Raw genomic sequence first — 19000 nt, 5'->3', positions numbered from 1 at the left:
ATGATCAGGCCTCTTCTTGTAAGTGTCAAACTTAATTGTCAATGAGCGGGGCCTAGTCAGAGACACACCTCCAAATTTCTCCTTCAAGGCATCCCATAGGCCCTTGGCTGACTCAATCTACAGAATTGCCTAGTGAACTCATCATCCATGGCACTCAGCATGATGATGCGGGCAGTGGAATCCTTTTTCTTCCATGCCGTATAATCTCGACGAAGCTGAGCAGTTGCACCATCCTCAGGTTCGGCCATAACCGTATCCAAGTGAGCAAGCACATCTTGCTCTTCAAGCATATACTTTATTTTTATTGACCAAACCTCATAGTTATCCCCATTTAATTTTAGGTCTTTGTTGAGTTCAGCAACTATAGACTTTCTAGCTGCTGCCATTGATGACTCTTGTACAATGGTATTGCACGACTTAGTAAGAAGTTATTAAAGGTTCAATACACGCATTAATTCTCTAGACAACTTATATCTAATCAATCAAATTTTCATTCTAAATTTCGATTCGAAAATGAGACCGAAGTGGCTCAAATTACCCTTTACACTTTAGTATTAGATCCAACTAATTAGATACATTAATGCTTAGAGAATTTTGTTACTCACAAGTAACGATTTTGTAACTTATTACAAAAATATGGTTGTTGTAAGGAATTAAGATGACTTTTGATTTATTATTTCGATCTTAATGTTGACTAATTTTAACTACTAAGGTCGAAGATAATTATTAAATCAATAATAACTAATCACTGATTTAATAAATCACAATTAAATGCTCACATAAAATTATTTAAGTTCATCAATTCCAATCCAACATACCAAAAATTATCCAATCAAAATCGAATAATAATTAAATTAGGATCCCAATGGTTATCCAAACATATTTGAATAATCACACCATAAATAAATAAAAAATTATCCAAACATATTTGAAATTTTTTTTTATTAAAAATCTATTAGAAAACAAAAATTCCAATAGAAATCCTAACAAAAATTATAACACTGGAATAATAAACCTCAAAGAAAAAAAATTTGTTCCAAAAATTAAATCCACAACCACACGAAAAACAAAAATGGTTCATTTAACCAACATAAAAATCTTCCATCTCTTCCATGTAGGGAATTTCTCCTACACGGAACGGGCGAGGGAAGGAACAAATCATAGATCTCCTTAACATTTCAGGCATCTCCCCGAAAACCCTCTTGTATTGGACAGACCTAAGTTGAATCTAATGATTGCCATAACTATCCAAAAACAAAGAAACACCAGAAAATGTTAGTGCCACATGCATAGACCTTTTCCCAATCAAAACATATCTCGATTGTCATAGTGGTAGGGACCTTCTTAAATCTGATTTAAAATCATTTATAACACATAAACAATTTTATAAAATATTTTTAGAAAGTTTATAAAACATTTATAACACATTTAAAATATTTAATATACCCTAATTAAAAGAGATTGTATAAACTGCTCATCCAAAAGATTTGAAAAAATACCCAAAAAATCAAAAAAAAATTTAGAAACGCGTTTCTGTAAAAAACGGGAAAAAATTGGTCACGGGAAGAAGCCCCACACGCCTGGCGCGTGTGGAGGGCCTCTGCCACGTGGCGCGCGCTGGTTAGTCCAGCTGGCGCCAGCGCGGCACCGGCTGGCCAACCAGCGACTGCCGCGTGGCGGGCTGGGGGAGACACACGTTTTCTCCCCCCCAGGTGGCACGTGAAGGCCGCGCGCCGCCTTTCCGGTCGATTCCGGCGACGAAAAATATATGGAACCTAGGGTTTTCGGGGTCTCTAGACTCAATGGTGTGGTCGGTTTTTCGATTTGACGAGCGAAACGAAAAATCAGAAGGTAACAGAAACCTAAAACGGGTTTAATTGAGTAAAAAACGTTTAAATCGAACCCTAATTCAATTTAATCACGCAATCAATCAATTCCAGTGTATAATCTTAAAAAAATAATAACAATGAATTATTTTTAATCTTTCAAAAAAGTTTCAAACGCAAACGGATTCGCGGTAAAGATGGAATACTAGATCCAATGGCTCTGATACCAATGTTGGGATAAGCATATATTCACAACATATATATTTATCCGAATAAGTAAACGGGTTTACGGGTTACCTCTTGTAGTGCAGATCCCGTTCTTGATTTGCAGCGGAAGGATTTCGGATCAATCACTCGATCTAGTATCACCGGTCAAGCCTTCAACCACGCCAATAGAATTGGGAGAGAAAGACAATTGGTTCACGAACTAAAGCGACGACGAATCCCAAAAAAGAGAGAGGGGCGTCGGCTTAGGGAAAAAGATGAGAGAAAAAATTCTCTAGAGATCCTGTATCTCAAAACCTAATTTCTGACTCTCTTCTAATTCTCTTAGAATTATGATAGATTAGGGTTTCTATTTATACTGAATAAATAGATCATCTAACCCTAATTCTTATTGGATTTGGGCCCGTTCCATTTCGGACGGGCTTATTGGATCCATATCCAATTAATTCCAACATAGCTTAATGGCAGCACTCAAAGGTTGACGAAGAAAAGGTTGGGGTTTGAATCTCACATCTTACATCTAAAAAACAATAATACTTTTTAATATATAAAATATTTATGAAGGGTAATGAGTACCGAGGACCCTAAGGGGTATTCCCATACCCATCACGGGTAATGGTTTTAACTCATACCCTTTTATACAGGGTACGGATAGTATCGGATACCCGCACGTACATTATTGTTCCCATCCCTACAAAGATGTGCACACACACACACACACACAAAAATCACGTGTCTCTAATTTGTTACTCATAGTTATCAGTGGCGATCTTAAGCCTCAACCTCAATATTCTGGCGACAAGTAAAACACCCCAGGCCCCTCATTGTCTATACATCTACAAGTGATAACATAACATAAGTGTGGGGGTGGAGATAACAAGATTCGTGATTACATAGTGTATAATTGTAGTTCGGGTAAATTTGGTCAAAGTTACAAACATTATAGATATGTTTATAAAATTAGGAAAAAATACTATTGAGTGTCAATGTTAGAGATATTTTTGCAACTTAAGAAACAATGTATAAAAAAAATAGGGATAAGGTATCAAAATGGTCTCAATTTTTTTAGGGAAACATCAATTTAGCCACAATGTACAAAATAATATTAATTTAGTCAATGTTTATGATATTGTACCAATTTAGTCATGGTAATGGAACTTGATGCTAAATTGGCGTCATTCCACAAACGTAGATACGTCAAGTTCCATTTTTTATGGCTAAAAGCATCTTCAACAACCTCTCAGTTTGACTTTAAGTTAAAATTTGAGGAGGGAGCGTTAAAAATCAGCTCTAACAGCCTCTTAGTGGCTCCTCAAATCACTAAAAGTCTCTCCATCATCTCTATCAATAGAGTCTCTCTCCACCTCGTAGTGTCTCCCTAGTTCATTTTTTTTTATTAATAATTTATTATTATTATGTAGTCTATCGCCTCTCACTATTGGTAACTATAACAATAATTAATAATTTTAACGATCAAACAATAAATAATGAGTGAATATGAAGAGTATTGTTGGATATGATATGTCGTATTCACTCTTAAATCACTAAGAGTCGGTTATTTGTATTATATTCATGGGATAATGTGTAAAAACACCCCTCACGGTAATACCTAAGAGCAATTTTACCATTAACGTCTAAAATGATTCAATTTTACCCCTAACATTCGCAGCCAGAAGCAATTTTACCCTAATGTTGGCAAGTTAAATCAATTTCAGATATTATTATAAAACATAGATATTTTGTTACTTATTCAGTACTAATAGCATAAAAGATTTCATATTTTTTCGATTTAATAATAGAATTGGAGATTTATATTTTTAAATTCGGCGAAATATTTGAATTTTTTGTCCAAGTCATAAAAAATATAGTATATATCTTTTTTCATGTTTAATCATATGTTTGTGATCTGTTACTAATAAGTGATAAAATGACGCACATGTGAAGTGTAGATGATAAGATTCATAACCGAGAAGATAAGATAATGAATAATTTCTCCAATTGGCCCAACTTGTCAATATTAGGGTTTAAATTGCTCTTAGTTGTCAGAGTTAAGGATAAAATTGTACCATTTTATACGTTAGGGGTAAAATTGTTTCTATAGGTGTAAATGTTAGGGGTATTTTTGTATCTTATCCCTATTTTTAAAGAATACACTAAAAGCATCTCCAATGGAGGGTGCTTGGAAGAGTGTTTGATGAGGTGGAGGGTGCTTGGAAGAGTGTCTTGCATTGAAGTAACAATGGTTGCTTAACTTCTAAAGGCAATGTTGTCAATTTTTGACACCCTTTTAAAGTATCTTCAATGCAAGCACCCTTCAAAGTTGTCAAAACTTAACACATGATTTCAAAATATATTATTTTATTTTCTCTTTCATTCACATTACCTTACAACTCTAAAAGTTGTCACTGTGATCCCAAAAATCATTATTTTATATATAATTTATTTTTATTATAGATATTACTATAAAATTCCACTAATAGTAGACAACTTTTTATATTAAAAAAAAAGCTTAATGCATATATATACACCTAAATTTGGCAAGTTTTGCCTAATGACATCCTTAACTTTTAAAATAACATATCACACACCTATAGTTGGTTTTAAAAACCTATGATACACCTATAGTTGGCTCATTCAGACCTCTTACACACAAAATCGTTGATCTTTTGTCTTTGATGGATGAGGTGGCATACCGAACGAACTCACGCGCTTTTCTTTTTTTCTGTAACACGTATACCACCTTGTTCGTTAAAAACGAAAGATCAATGATTTTATGTGTAGGAGGTCCGAATGAACGAACTATAAGTGTGTAATAGGTTTTAAAAACCAATTATAGGTGTGTGATAGGTTTTTAAAACCAACTATAGGTGTGTGATAGTCTAACACTTAATAGTATGGTCTCACGAATAATTATTTTATATATAATTTACTTTAATTATAAATATTGGCATAGAATTCTACCAACAATAGACAACTAAATCATTTTTTATATTAACAAAAAAAAGTAAGAGTGCCAAATGGGTGCCAAAAATTGGCAACATTGCCATAATCATTTAAGCAACATTTGTTACTCCAATGTAAGGCGCACTTTTAAGCACCCTCAATCTCATCAAGCATTCTTTCAAGCACCTTGCATTGGAGATATTCTTTAGCACTCTTACTCTATTTGTGCAATTTCATGATAATATTTATGATTAAAATAAATTATATACTTTGTGGGACCATAAGAGCATCTCCAATAGAGGTCCCTAAAAGAGTGCCAAAACTTAATAGAATATAGTATTTTACTGTCTCTTTCATCCACATCATTTTTGGCAACTTTAATTTAAAAAAATGCTCCAATAGAGGTTGCTTGAAAAGTTGTCATTATAATCCTACAAATTATTATTTTATTATAAATAAAATGTTCCAAATTTATTATTTCTAGGAGAGTATATTAAAAAATAATTAAATAAGGTTGCCAAGAGGTTGCCAAAAATTAGCAACTTTCCTTCGCACCCACCATCACTCCAATAGTGTGCACCCTTTAAAAGTTGTCAAACCTGATGTCATATCAGCTGGCACTCTTTTTGGCACCTTCTATTGGAGATGCTCTAATGATAATTTTTAGAGTTGCTTTACATCGAAGCATTTTTTTTTAAAAAAAATTGACAAAAAATGATGGGAATGAGAGCAAAAATAAAATATTATATTTTTTAATGATGTGTTTAAAAGTTGCTTACATTTAAAATGTTCTAGGAGTCTCTTGGAAATGCTCTAAATTAAACACAAACTTTTTATTTTCTCCTCACATTTACACCATTAATTGGTTCAGAAATAATAATAAAAAATCCAAATTTTACAATTTCAAAAAATATTTTATCCATGAAATAGTTTGATTTTTTTTATTGTTCAACAAGTGTAAATATAAGAATATTTTTAATATTTATTTCAAATATATATACATATGTTTTGAAATTTCATCTTTAAATTCTCAGATTTTATTATAAATTTTGTTTGTTGTAATTTTATTTTACTATAAATCAGTTAATAAAGTTTATTGTAATTGGCCCTTTTTAATTATTAAAAGTAAACTTTCTCAATGAATCTTATTTTATATCTGCATTAATGAAACATATCTGCATTACTGAACTTGTTACCATATTTAACCATCTAACTGCCCGTAGATATTTTATATTTTCTATTATTTATATTAATCTAATTATATACATAAATATGATTATATTTTTAAATAGAATAAATAAAATACAGTCATCAGCCATTTTATTACCGTTTATTTTTATAAAACGTTATGATGTCAATAAATGCAAAATTGACTGAGGTTTATGTCACATTTTGAAACTACCATCAGTTTAATTTAGGCTGTTTTATTATGAAATTTCCTATTATTTTAATTATTTATTATTAAATTTGTAAAATGATTTTGGTAAATTTGAAAATGATTGACAGTAAAAGTAACAAACATTGACTGAAGGATGAAAAAAGAAGGGTGAATTTTTGAAATTACAGTACTTGAGGTGACATATGCAGCATCATTATAATATTACAAAATCAGAGCAGTGTTGCTCCTAATGTGCCTATAAAAATGGCATTCAGCCCTCTGAAAACTTCACACCATCATCCTCTCTTCAAACTTCTAAATCGTCATCCGACGATCGCACATTCAGGGGACTAGACGGCGAATCATTTCCGTCTAGTGTTGTTTCCTGAGTTAGCCTGCTGTGTATTTTCTTATTCACTCCAGCAGCGGCTACTTCCTCCATCTTCCCGGAGCAACTCCCCAAATCTACTTTCCTTTTCTTGTAGGCCCTTTTTGGCTTCTCCACAACAGAAGGTTCCTCCTTTCCGGTAGCCTTTTCAGAACTGTTATCTTCAGTTTCCATTTCTGCAGCAGGAGTCTCCTCAGATCCATCCGCCTCTTCCTCACCTGAATCCACAGCTTCTGTATGCTCATCCGTCTGGCGGTTGAGCGACTCAATCACCGCCATCACTTCTCGGTTAACCTGATAATAACAGAAAGAATTATAATATTTTCAGTTATCAGTGATTGAGTCGCTGCATCGCCAGACGGAAGAGTATTCAGAAAAATTATAACCCACTTTCTAAAATCACTATAAATTTACACAATTGTTTACTGTTGAAACCGCTAGGCCGCTCATGAGGCGATGAAAACTAGGCACCATCCTACGCACACAACTGAGGTGAGTTTAGGTACTACTAAAAGAAAGAATCTCATTTTATCATTCACTTTCTAAAATCACTATAAATTTCCACAAATTTTAGCTTTCCTTTCCTCTTCTGCATTTAAGCAGTTCTAAAACTTTGTTTACTGTTGAAAGCGCTAGGCGGTTCATGAGGCGATGAAAACTAGGCACCATCCTACGCACACAACCGAGGTCAGTTTAGGTACCACTAAAAGACAGAATCTCATTTTATCTTTCTATCTTTGTATTTACGTTTCGATTTTGATTTCCACAGACGGCGACAAATGATAGAAACAGAAAGCAGTGCATTTACGTTTCGATTTTGATTGCCACAGACAGCGACAAAAGATAGAAACAGAAAGCAGCGTATTTACGTTTCGAGTTTGAATTCGACAGACAGCGACAAAAACAGTATTTAAGTTTTGTAAACTAAACCCAATTTGTATTAATTGAAATGGTATTACCTCTAGTACTGCATATGAAAAATCATACCTTGGGATCTTGAAGGAAATCAGATATGTCTGTTGGGCAACGTGGGCACTGCAATATATTTTTTTGTGCTCGAAGACTCCGTCCTCCTTTGCTTCTCTCTCTCATGGCAGTCTTACCAGTGAAAGCAGCTTCCAAACAAGACTTGCAAAAATTATGAGCACAAGGTGTTGTGACTGGTTCAGTCATCACCTTCCGGCAGATTTGACAACTGAATTCTGCAGATTGAGGTTCATAAACATTTGCAAATCAGCAATAAGCAAACAATTTTATCAAGGTTGAAAAGTTCTGCAGACCTAAAACCAACCTTTCAAGAGCTTCTCTCGAACATTCATATTTTGTGCTTTTCTAATCACACTCCTTGACCTTTTTCTGTCCTCAGGATTGTCGGTATGAACAGGTTTAAGGCTGAGAGGGGGAGGTTTTTTCCACTTCCAGCGTCCATCTTGTTCCTAAGAAATAATCAAGACAATTCAACATGATCGGAATCGAATTGTTCAAAGACGACATTATGTCAAATTGATCATAAACAAGAAGGCAATTTGAAGAACAAAAAAAGTTAAGCTTGAGGGATGGATCCACTTACATCAAAGTCCCAAGATGGAGATTCCTTTCTCTCTGTCACATCAGTTGCATTGTCCAGCTCTTTTATCACAGGCAGAGGTCTAGGCCGATCTCCTTGTTCATCACTATGGTCCAAGTTGGAAAACGTCAGGAGATAGAAAGAGAGAGACCACAAGAAAAATAAATTGTCAAGACAAACCTTGTCCAAGGAGCAGGCTCGTTGTCACATCTTACAAACAGATAACGACAGACTTTGTGACCCTAATATGGAAAATTAATAAATTACATCATAAGACAAGGAGCAAAAGCAAAAACATAATGAGCAGTTCAGATATTTGGTTAATGTATTACTTGAATTCCAACTTTACGCCAGCATTTTTCTATTCTGTAAACCCCATCATAGCGCACCCCGCCATCAGGTGCATATGAAGAACGCTTCTCCTTGTGTGACCTGCTCATTTCAAAATGCAAGTACAAAAAGCATTAAAAAAAGAAGAGCTAGATGACCAAGCTATAAAGATTTAATGTGAGTAATGGGATTACGCATCTCTTCAAATTGCCACATAAAATGACCATTTGGCCAAATAGTCTCAACTTTGCTGGGCTAGGCGCCCTTCAGGCAATGAGACCACAAATTGCCTGGCACTACATGCCGCCATAGGCAAGTTATGTTGCCACGATTTAACTCAAAATTAAATTTTATTGTCAGACATCTAATAACAATTTATATTCCATAAAAACAAACAAAATAAAGAAAAGGAAGTGTCTCTCTGAAGGTACCTCGACAAGGGGTTTTGTGGGGCCCCAACCCCACCTTACTCGCTCAGGCACGTTGAGTGCTTTTAGCAACACTAACCTTAACAAAGTCATTATTTGACTTGGTTAAAAGAAAAACGAAAAAATCATCCAGTTAATTAAGTTTCCATAGATTATTTAAAAATGTATTATTCACTGCCAATGTGATAGCAGAGTTCATTTATTAGCATGTAAACACAAATGAGTCCCACTAATGAGTATATTTACCATCTTTAGTTAAAATAAACCAATGCCAGCCCAAATAGTTGGCTAATTTTGTGAGAAAGTTTGGGTCTAGAAATGAAATTGAATCCTGCTCAAGCTACAAGTAGATGATATTAACATTCTATCAGTGACTTCTCTGGTTAGCTGAATAATATTATTTTCAGATTACTTGATGATAGTTTTCAGGTCTATTCCTAAATAAGGAAAATACTTAGCATCTAAATGTACCAATAACTCAATGCAAAGGAAGAAAATAACAAAGCTTATGCAACTAAACGACAAAATGCGGAAGTTTCCACCCTGTCATTACCTAACAACTCTAACTGGATAGCCTTTTCTACAACTCACTCGAAGAGCCTCGTTGCTCTTCTCAAACTTTTGGTCGAAAGACTGATCCTTGTTTGTCCGCTTGTTACCACTAAGGTCCCTACCACCGCTGTCATCCATATGCACAGAAGAGTTAATACCATAAACCACAACGTTATGAAAAATTTAAAAAAAAAATAGATGACGAAAACTCTTGCACATCAGGAAAAATGGAAAGAAGTACAAACTCATAATTATATAAACAAATAAATCTATATGGTGACATGCATGCAATGAACTTCTCAAGGTTGGAACAGGGAGATGAAGTTATATTGACTCTTACAATACACTTTCCAACCTAAACAATGCATGCCTCCAATAAACAACCACAGAGTAAAGAAGCTACACATGCTAACTCAAAGAGAGACAAAGACAACTGTGACAAAAGAAAAGGTTAAGAGTAAGTAGGAAATTAGTGAACTGTTATGAAACAATTAAATCAACCTTCCAGTATACAAGAACCATTCCCCATGATCTTCATCATCTACATAGCCTCCTGAAAGTGCCACTGACTGTGCACCATAGTTAGATTGTCCAGCAATTCCAGCAACATGAGGAAAGTGTGCACCCCATTGCCTGCATTCCAGTCTATCCTCCCAACTTTCCCCAACCATCACACCCTGATTTCTCTCAGGATCATTTTCAGCAGGTATAGGTCCAAAATGATCAGATGGAACAGTGACAAATATCTTCCCACTACAAGCATTGGCTTTACCAGTTTTTTTAGCACGTTCTGTAGTGTATGCCTTATCTGGCTTGTTCTGATTTTGCACAAAATGGTAAACTTTTGGGGGGCCTCCAGAATCGTATGATTTGGACAACTTCGCCATACGAATAGCAGACACGAGGCTAGCATTAATACGAGGGTTACTGGCCATTTTAGAAGGGATTATGCTGCGACATTTTGCACATGTATTTTTCCTTTGTCCAACCCACTTTTGAAAGCATTTCAGACAGAAATTATGACCACATGGAGTCTGAAACAACAAAAGCAATGTCCGTGAGATATTGATCAAACATATATAAACTTAAAAACACCAATGACAACACAATTCAAATAATTAATTTCTGATGTATCCAGATCTACCATAGTGGCAGATGCAGATGAAGTAAATTAACACAATAACTATAAAATCAGTGAGCTATTGATCAAACATATAAACTTAAAAACACCAATGACAACATAATTCAAATAATTAATTTCTGATGTATCCAGATCAACCATAGTGGCAGCTGCAGATGAAGTAAATTAACACAATAACTATAAAATCCATAACAATTAACAAATTTCCATAAATGATAATAACATGGTAACAGAATAAACGTTTTATCCATAAAAAAAAATGGAAGAGGAAGGCGAAGAGAAAAGATAGCAAGGCCCCGCTATCTCATGCACCCCAATACATAAAATTGGGGAAATAGTTGCTAAAGAGTTGAGCAATAACTGTAGAAGATACATAGAGAAATCACGGAATGCAAATATTAGCATTTAAGGTATGAGGCAATAAATCCAATAGCAGTTACACATTTGGTCAAGAACTATAATACTATGCATTGAAACTGCCGGATCCCCAAAATCTTATACGCCGACAGCAAGTAAAAGTCATTAATACTCGTAGAAACCGTAACTATGGCTTTCAATGGAACTATAAAGAACTCATGAAACTTGAGGTTATTTATAACTGAAATCTAACAATAAAATCCAACATAGAACATCAATCCCAACATAGAACATCAATCCAAACAAAGAAAATGCATAGATAGACATAAATAGAACATCAAAAACCTATAACATCAAAAAATATCTAAAACTGAATAACCTAACAAAATATACTCACAGTAACAGGTCGCTCAGGCAGCTGCATGCAAAAAGAACACTTAAAACTCTCATCAAGAACATCCCACACATCGTTCCCTCCCTTCTCCTTCCCTTTCTTCTTCTCATCTTCAGCCTCCGACTTCCCACTCATCAAATCCTGTCTCTTTTTAGCCTTCTCCCTGTCCGTAAGCGTCTTATCGGACTCAATCTCCCTAATAGCAGCCAACAACTCACTTCCGCCGCCGGAAACCGCAACATCGGCCGGAGCAGCGGAAGCATCGCCAGAACAGTCAGGACACTCCCACTGGAGCGTGGAAGCTAGGGTTTCAGGTCTGGAAGACAAACAAGACACGTGCCAAGGAGTAACACACGTGCTGCAGGTAAGAGTCTCTTCAGAAGCAGGCGTCGCTTTGCAACGCATGCAAACACCATCGCCGTCGCAGGGAAGCTGGATATCGTGCGCCATTTGCGAGTGTGCGCAGGATAAGAGAGGTTACAGAGAGAAGAAAGTGAAGAGTGATGATGATGATGAAAGAGAGAGAGAGAGAAATCCGTTCGGTTTTTGGGGGTTTTTAAGGAGAGAGAGAGACACGACGAATGGGCAAATTGACGGAGGGAAATAAAAAATAAATAAAGAAATCGAGGCGGGTTAAGGAAAGATGGATTTCGATTTTGAAATTTTGACCAGCGAAAAGACTATTTTATCCTCGTAGATATTTTGTCGTTATAATAATTTTGCTCCTAATAAAAGGGTAAAAATGTCAATTAGTTTTGTAACGTATGGGTTCATCGGATGGAGAATCTTAATTTTTATAAAATAAATTTTAGGTATGAATTTAATTTAAAATTTAAATATTACGTAGTTCATTGAATTAGTGTAAAAACAACACGTATTGATAATTTTTAACATATATTAAAATATAATGTTTTAAATATGTTTTTTAACTAAATATGGTAATATATAGGTTCATTGGATCGAAATTTATAATGTTTTTTTAATCTAAATTTTAGATATCAATTTAATTTAAAATTTAAATATTACGTATTTCATTGAATTAGTTTAAAAGCAACACGTATAGGTGACTTTTGACACGTATATTAAAATATAATGCTTTATATATAAGTTCATTGGATTGAGACTTATAATGTTATTTTAATCTAAATTTTAGATATCAATTTAATTTAAAATCTATTATGTATTTGATTGAATTGGTCTAAAGCAATATATATTGGTGATTTTTGACACGTATTTTAAAATATAATGCTTTATGTATGTTTTTTTTTAACTAAATATTGTAATGTATAGGTTCATTGGATTGAGAACTTATAATGTTTTTTTAATCTAAATTTTTATAAAGAAAATTTTAGATATCAATTTAATTTAAAACTTGCATATTACGTATTTTATTGAATTAATCTAAAAGAAACATGTGTTAGTGATTTTTTCCACGTATATTAAAATATAATGCTTATATATTTTTTTTTTAACTAAATATTGTAACATATAGATTCATTGGATTGAGAACTTATAATGTTTTTTAATCTGAATTTTTAGATATCAATTTAATTTTAAACTTAGATATTACATCATTTATTGAATTAGTCTAAAAGCAACACGTATTGATGATTTTTGACATGTATATTAAAATATCATGCTTTACATATGTTCTTTTAACTAAATATTGTAACGTATAGGTTCATTGGATTGAGAATTTATAATGTTTTTTTAATTTAAATATTTATGAAATAAATTTTAGATATCAATTTAATCTAAAACTTGCATATTACGTATTTTATTGAATTAGTTTAAAAGAAACACGTATTGGTGATTTTTGACCCATATATTAAAATATAATGTTTTATATATGTTTTTTTAACTAAATATTGTAATGTATAAGTTCATTGGATTGAGAACTTATAATGTTTTTTTTCCAAAAAAAAAAAAAACATATAATATTTATTTATTTTTTTGAAGAAAAGAACATATAATATTTTTTTAATCTAAAATTTTATAAAATAAAATTTAGATATCAATTTAATTTAAAACTTATATATTACGTACTTTATTTAATTGGTCTAAAAGCAACACGTATTGATGATTTTTGACACGTATATTAAAATATAATATTTTACATATGTTCTTTTAACTAAATATTATAACATATAGATTCATTGGATTGAGAACTTATAATGAAACTCACTTGAGACAATCACTCCGATGAGAAAATCTACGAATAATAACATATTACGAAAAACTCATAAAAGGAAGAGAACCAAAATCATACCGTTGTGATGATGATAAGAGGTAGAGATGTAGTAAGAGAAAATTTATTCAGTTTTTAGGATTTTAAAGGAAAGAGAGAGAGGCGACTATTGGACAAATAAGCGGCGGGAAATAAAAAATAAATAAATCGAGGCGGGCTAATGAAAAGAGGGATTTGAATTTTTAAAATTTTAACTAATGGGCAAACAAGCGGAGGGAAATAAAAAATAAATAAATTGAGAAATTGAGGCGGGCTAGTGAAAATAGGGATTTGAATTTTTAAAATTTTGACAGGTCGGAATACTTGAAACGACTATTTTTTCCTTATCAATATGTATCAAGGCGGGCTAATGAAAGAGTGATTTGAATTTTTAAAATTTTGATAGATCAGAATACTTGAAATGACTATTTTTTCTTTATCGGTATGTTTTCTTTTTTAGACTAATGGTTATCAATTAGGTTAATACAATCCATGGGGTTAGTGATTGACTACCTATATAGTAAGTTTTTTTATTAATTTAATTTATAATTTGTATAATACATATAATTGGTAGTTTTTGACACCTATCAAATCCTAATGCTTGACAAATGTTCTTTCGACTCATTTAGGATATGTTTGGTTACTAAAAGCACAATACATTGTATTGATAAAAGGAAGAGAATAATTTTCCATTGAAAACGACCGGAAAGAGAGTTAGATTCTAATCTTTATCGCTGAAAAAAACTGAATTGAATTGAACTGAATGATACTGAATATTAAACTGAATGTTACTGAATTTAATTGGATACTACTGAACTTAACCGAACTTAACAATAATGATGATATTAGACTTTAAAATAATTTTAATGTTAATATTGGACATTAATAAGGTTATACTAATAATAATAATAATAATAATAATACAAAAATAATAATGATAATAATAATAACAATAATAAATATATTATTAAAGATAAAACTAAATTGAATATCAAATAAAAGCTTGACTCGACAAAAGCTCGGCTCGATAAAAGCATATATTGACTTTTCTACGAATTGGACAAAAAATTCACCGAATTTATAAATATTAATCTCCAATTCTATTATTAAATTATAAAAAACATTAAATCCTTTTTTCGAACGAACTGATATGCAATTGGTGCATAATAAGGAACAAAAATATATGTGTTTCATTGGTATTTGCTTGGATTTTCCCGCGAATTTTATGAGTTTCATGCTTATAACTAGACCTGGACATGGGTCGGGCTGGGCCGGGCTCAGGCCGGGCCAGACGGGCTTTTGTATAAAAGTCCTCAGCCCAAGCCCAGCCCAGCCCACTAGTAATTTAGACGGGCTCGGGCTTAAAAATCAAATCCCAAGCCCAGCCCATGTAAACCCATCTAAACATATATATATAATTTTTTAATTATAAAAAATAAATTTTAATACTTAAAAATAAATATTTAATATATAAATATAAAAAAATTATTAATTAATATTAGTAGGCGGGCCGGCCCGTGCTATTTGCATTAATCCCAAGCCCGTTCAAATAATAGGCGGGCTTTAGCGGGCCTGGGCCGGACTGGGCCTAACATCAATTATCATTGTCCAAGCCCGGCCCAAAGGACACAGGCCTGTGCGGGCCGGGCAGGTACCCGGGCCCGTGGACAGGTCTACTTATAACAAGAAACCATTTAAAAAACAAAAGGACTTGAGAGAAGAAAAATCAAAGAACCATAAACTTGCAGTTTTTAACAATGGAGGATTTCGCAAAAGGTAGAGAAGATGGGCTCTTGAGTTAAAGATTCAATTTATAAGATACAGAAGAAATGTGAAGAGTCAAATATTTTAATTATCTTGGGACGAACGAAGTGTGCCCATGGTCATGATTACTTTATGAAGATGACAGCTAACCAATGATCTTAGGATGACGTTGTTTGTGTCAGTTATGTCCTTTGATGTTCTAATCGATGAAAACTTAAAGAATTTCATTATGGCATTATGGGGGGGAAATCTAATACGGTATCAAGTTATTGGGCTTTTGGCAGTTGGTTCCTGGTCATGACTCGAAGTCATCATGTGGGCCCAATTCCACCAAAGCCCATAATTACGTTCTTCTTGGCCGAAGCCATGACTTTGGCCACTTGAGGTCTAAAAGTTTCTCTTTGGGAACTGCTTAAGGAGACACGTGGACCAACGAACATTCTGGATTCCAAAAGCACGCTCCCCAATATCATATATGTCACGACACATAAAGATATGATCCAAAGACCAATCAATCATTGCCACGTTTCTAGGTACACTTTATTTTTACTTATGAAATAGCTTGGAAGTCCACGTTCACGGTTATCTTACTTCAATAATTTGATTACTCATTTCCTTGTTTTAAGTTATCTTGCTATTTCCTTATATATCTTATGACTTTACCATCGGAGAGGGTTCGCTGGAACACCGGCCCCCTTTTCTGACGTTCTTTGTGATCTCGGGTCATCAGAGCACTCGAAAGTGAAGTTTTCAAGAAGTTCCATATCACATGTTAAGAATCTTAAATACAATATAGCTTAATTTTGAGAAGTTTTATATTGGTACTTAAAAATTTATTCTTGGCCACTCAGATTATAATACGTATATATAAAGGGCGGCCCGGTCGCATTACGCGTCCCCGCTGAGCGAGGGTCCGGGGAGGGGTCCCACCACAAGGGTGTATTGGGGGCAAGCCTTCCCTTGCCAATTTAATTGGCAAGAGGCCGCTCCTAAGACTCGAACCCGTGACCTTAGGTCACACGGCAACAACGTTTTTACCGTTGCGCCAAGGCTCGCCCTCATAATACGTATATATACGGAAAAAAAATTGAACAAGTTCGATTTAGTAAAAAATTTCCTTTTCTATAAACATACGTGTAAAATCGCCCCCTCAACCGAATAATCATGTATTCGCCATTGCAAAATAATATTCTATATTTACAAACTTTTAAACCACACAAATAATTTATAATTTAAAATGATGGAATATAAGATTTATTTTTATATTTTTTTATATAAAATATACTACTTTAGCTACTAATATTTCTCGAAATAAAACTACATCACAATCTTTTTTATTTTATAAATTCAAAGGCTAAAATTGTACTTGTAACTATTTAGTTGCTAAAATTGGTCATTCATGATTTGTTTGGTAGATTTGGTCATATCATGATTTTAAATGTTTTTTAACTTTTTAGAAAGTTAATTAATACGGTTGACTGCTCGTGAATCTTGCCTTTAGTTATCTGGATTTGGATAACGTAGAAGTAGATAGGATATTTAATGTTTTTTTTCTTTCTCAAATTGGGGAAATTATGAAACTGGATTAAATGAATATTATAATTAAATATAAAATTATAATGGTTGTCTCAAAATGGTAATTCATCTTCAACTTTTCTTAATAAAATCACTCAGTTTTGAGTTTTGTCTCAATTAGATTAGATTACTCTATCGATTTTAGTGGTTAAAATGCATCGAAATAATGACATGGGTGACACTAGATTAGATAACTCAAATATCTGATCGAAACGAAATGTGACAACCATATATCGGGTATTTTTATGAAAGAAACTAAATTTTAGTTTTTTCATAAAAATAATCGACACGTGATAGCTAAGTGTTATGGTTGTTTTATCTTAGGTTATATTATTTAGGGTTTTTATTATTATTTAGGAGTCTTTAATATTTAGGAGTCTTTTATTATTAAATATTTATTAATTTATGTTCAATATATTTTTTTTTTGAAGAATAACTCGAGATTTTATTAAGAAGAAATCAAAGAATCAGACAAAAAGGGAGGAGGAACAGACTCCCAACTCCCGGATTCAGACAATGAACTCACCGCCCGTGCCAGAACATGAGCAGAAAAGTTCGCTAAACGTTTCACAAATCTAATAGAATGGGTCTCTAAAGCTTGTAATAGAACTTTACAATCCTCAATGATAAAGCCGAAGTAAGAGTGAGCATCCACTGTACTAGACATCACCTGTTTACACAAGCAAGCAGTCAATTTCAATAATAACATAGCTCCAACCTTGCCTTTGTACCTGATGACTTGTGGAGAAATTCCGATCAGCTTCCGTCCCTGTGGGGACGTCGTTGGGTTCGACGGGGGGAAGCTCCGATGCCAAAGTCAGTAAGGAAGAACAAGAGAGCAAACTGAATTGACAAAGGGTAAGTGAATGTGTACCTTGATAGCCTGAGACATAGGCTATATATAGTCATGAAGTTGTAACTTTCAGTAACTAGAAAGTCTCCATTAATGTCCCATTAATGGCGGTTACAGGTTACCCTTAAGTTGGCGGTTAGCTAATTGATAGCTCATTAATGGTCTTTATTGCTGGATCGGCCCAGCCGTTCTAATGGCGGATTAAGTGTTTATGGAGATTCGGCTCATAGGTTCGCCCGCGAGTCTCTTTTGGTGAGTCCTTGGAGATCCGCCCGCCGGATCCCTTTGTTTCCATACGCCGTGGTATTCCCGTATTAGGTGACCAACACGTGGCGTTCTTTAGGCGAATATCCCTTTTGATCCTTGGGATAATATCACGATGATATCAGAAGCCCCCCCAAAGTTCCCTTAAAGTCCTTTAGGGCTTTTGAGCTTCTTTGCGCGCCGTCATGATTACCTGCATTAATGAGCACTCTGTTCGATGCCAATCATGGAGTGACACGTGTAGCAGGCGCACCGCCCGAGGAGAGAGAAGACGCCTTCTTCCTTTTTCCTTTTCTCTTTCTTCCTCATTCGTTCTTCCTCTCCATTTTCTTTTGCGTCTTCTTTGCAGAGCTTCTTCGGAGTTTCAAAATTCTTTAAGCCTTTATTTTCCATGTAAGTTCATCTTTTCGTTCCATATATTGTGTTTTTGAATGTTTAGAAGCTCTTCTTCATCCTTCGGGTCAACCTCTGAACTTTTTAATTTGACCTCTCCTTCTGAAATTGCAATTAGTTGGACCTCTTCTTCGTCGAAAAATTCTCTTTCCTCCGAAGGTACGGTTAACTCCAATTTAGCTGAGTTGCTCGACTCGGTGTGTAATCACGGTAGAACTCGTTTAGGTAGTAGTAGTCAAAACCTTTCTGTTTCTATCACTCGTATTGCTCCGGCCATAGATTCTAGGGGATTTTCTGGGATGGTGGCCTCTTCTTCCGCTCCGCCCAGGAAAAAGGTACCTCGTGCGGAGTCTACCTCCTCTCGCATGAGTGCCGCGGATCTAGCAGATCTGGCG

At 34.1% G+C, this 19000-nt stretch overlaps 1 protein-coding gene and 1 long non-coding RNA gene across 2 annotated transcripts; one reads left to right on the top strand and one right to left on the bottom strand.

Annotated features, from left to right (window-relative positions):
- Positions 1-6500: 6500 nt before the first annotated feature.
- Positions 6501-12115, bottom strand: LOC136202517 (E3 ubiquitin-protein ligase ORTHRUS 2-like). The gene is made up of 9 exons (XM_065993191.1): positions 11533-12115; positions 10139-10671; positions 9639-9764; positions 8660-8759; positions 8508-8569; positions 8331-8433; positions 8052-8196; positions 7748-7962; positions 6501-7054 (listed from the first exon to the last, which is right to left on the bottom strand). The coding sequence occupies exons 1-9, from the start codon at positions 11977-11979 to the stop codon at positions 6680-6682; spliced, it is 2106 nt and encodes a 701-aa protein (XP_065849263.1). The 5' UTR covers positions 11980-12115; the 3' UTR covers positions 6501-6679.
- On the top strand, positions 7050-8182 carry LOC136202518 (uncharacterized). The gene is made up of 2 exons (XR_010674472.1): positions 7050-7447; positions 7530-8182. It is a non-coding gene; the product is annotated as an uncharacterized lncRNA (long non-coding RNA).
- Positions 12116-19000: the final 6885 nt, after the last annotated feature.

This window comes from Euphorbia lathyris, chromosome 8, assembly GCF_963576675.1.
Source record: "Euphorbia lathyris chromosome 8, ddEupLath1.1, whole genome shotgun sequence".
In the NCBI taxonomy this organism is placed as follows: Eukaryota; Viridiplantae; Streptophyta; class Magnoliopsida; order Malpighiales; family Euphorbiaceae; genus Euphorbia; species Euphorbia lathyris.
This window is presented reverse-complemented; position numbering and strand designations above follow the sequence as displayed.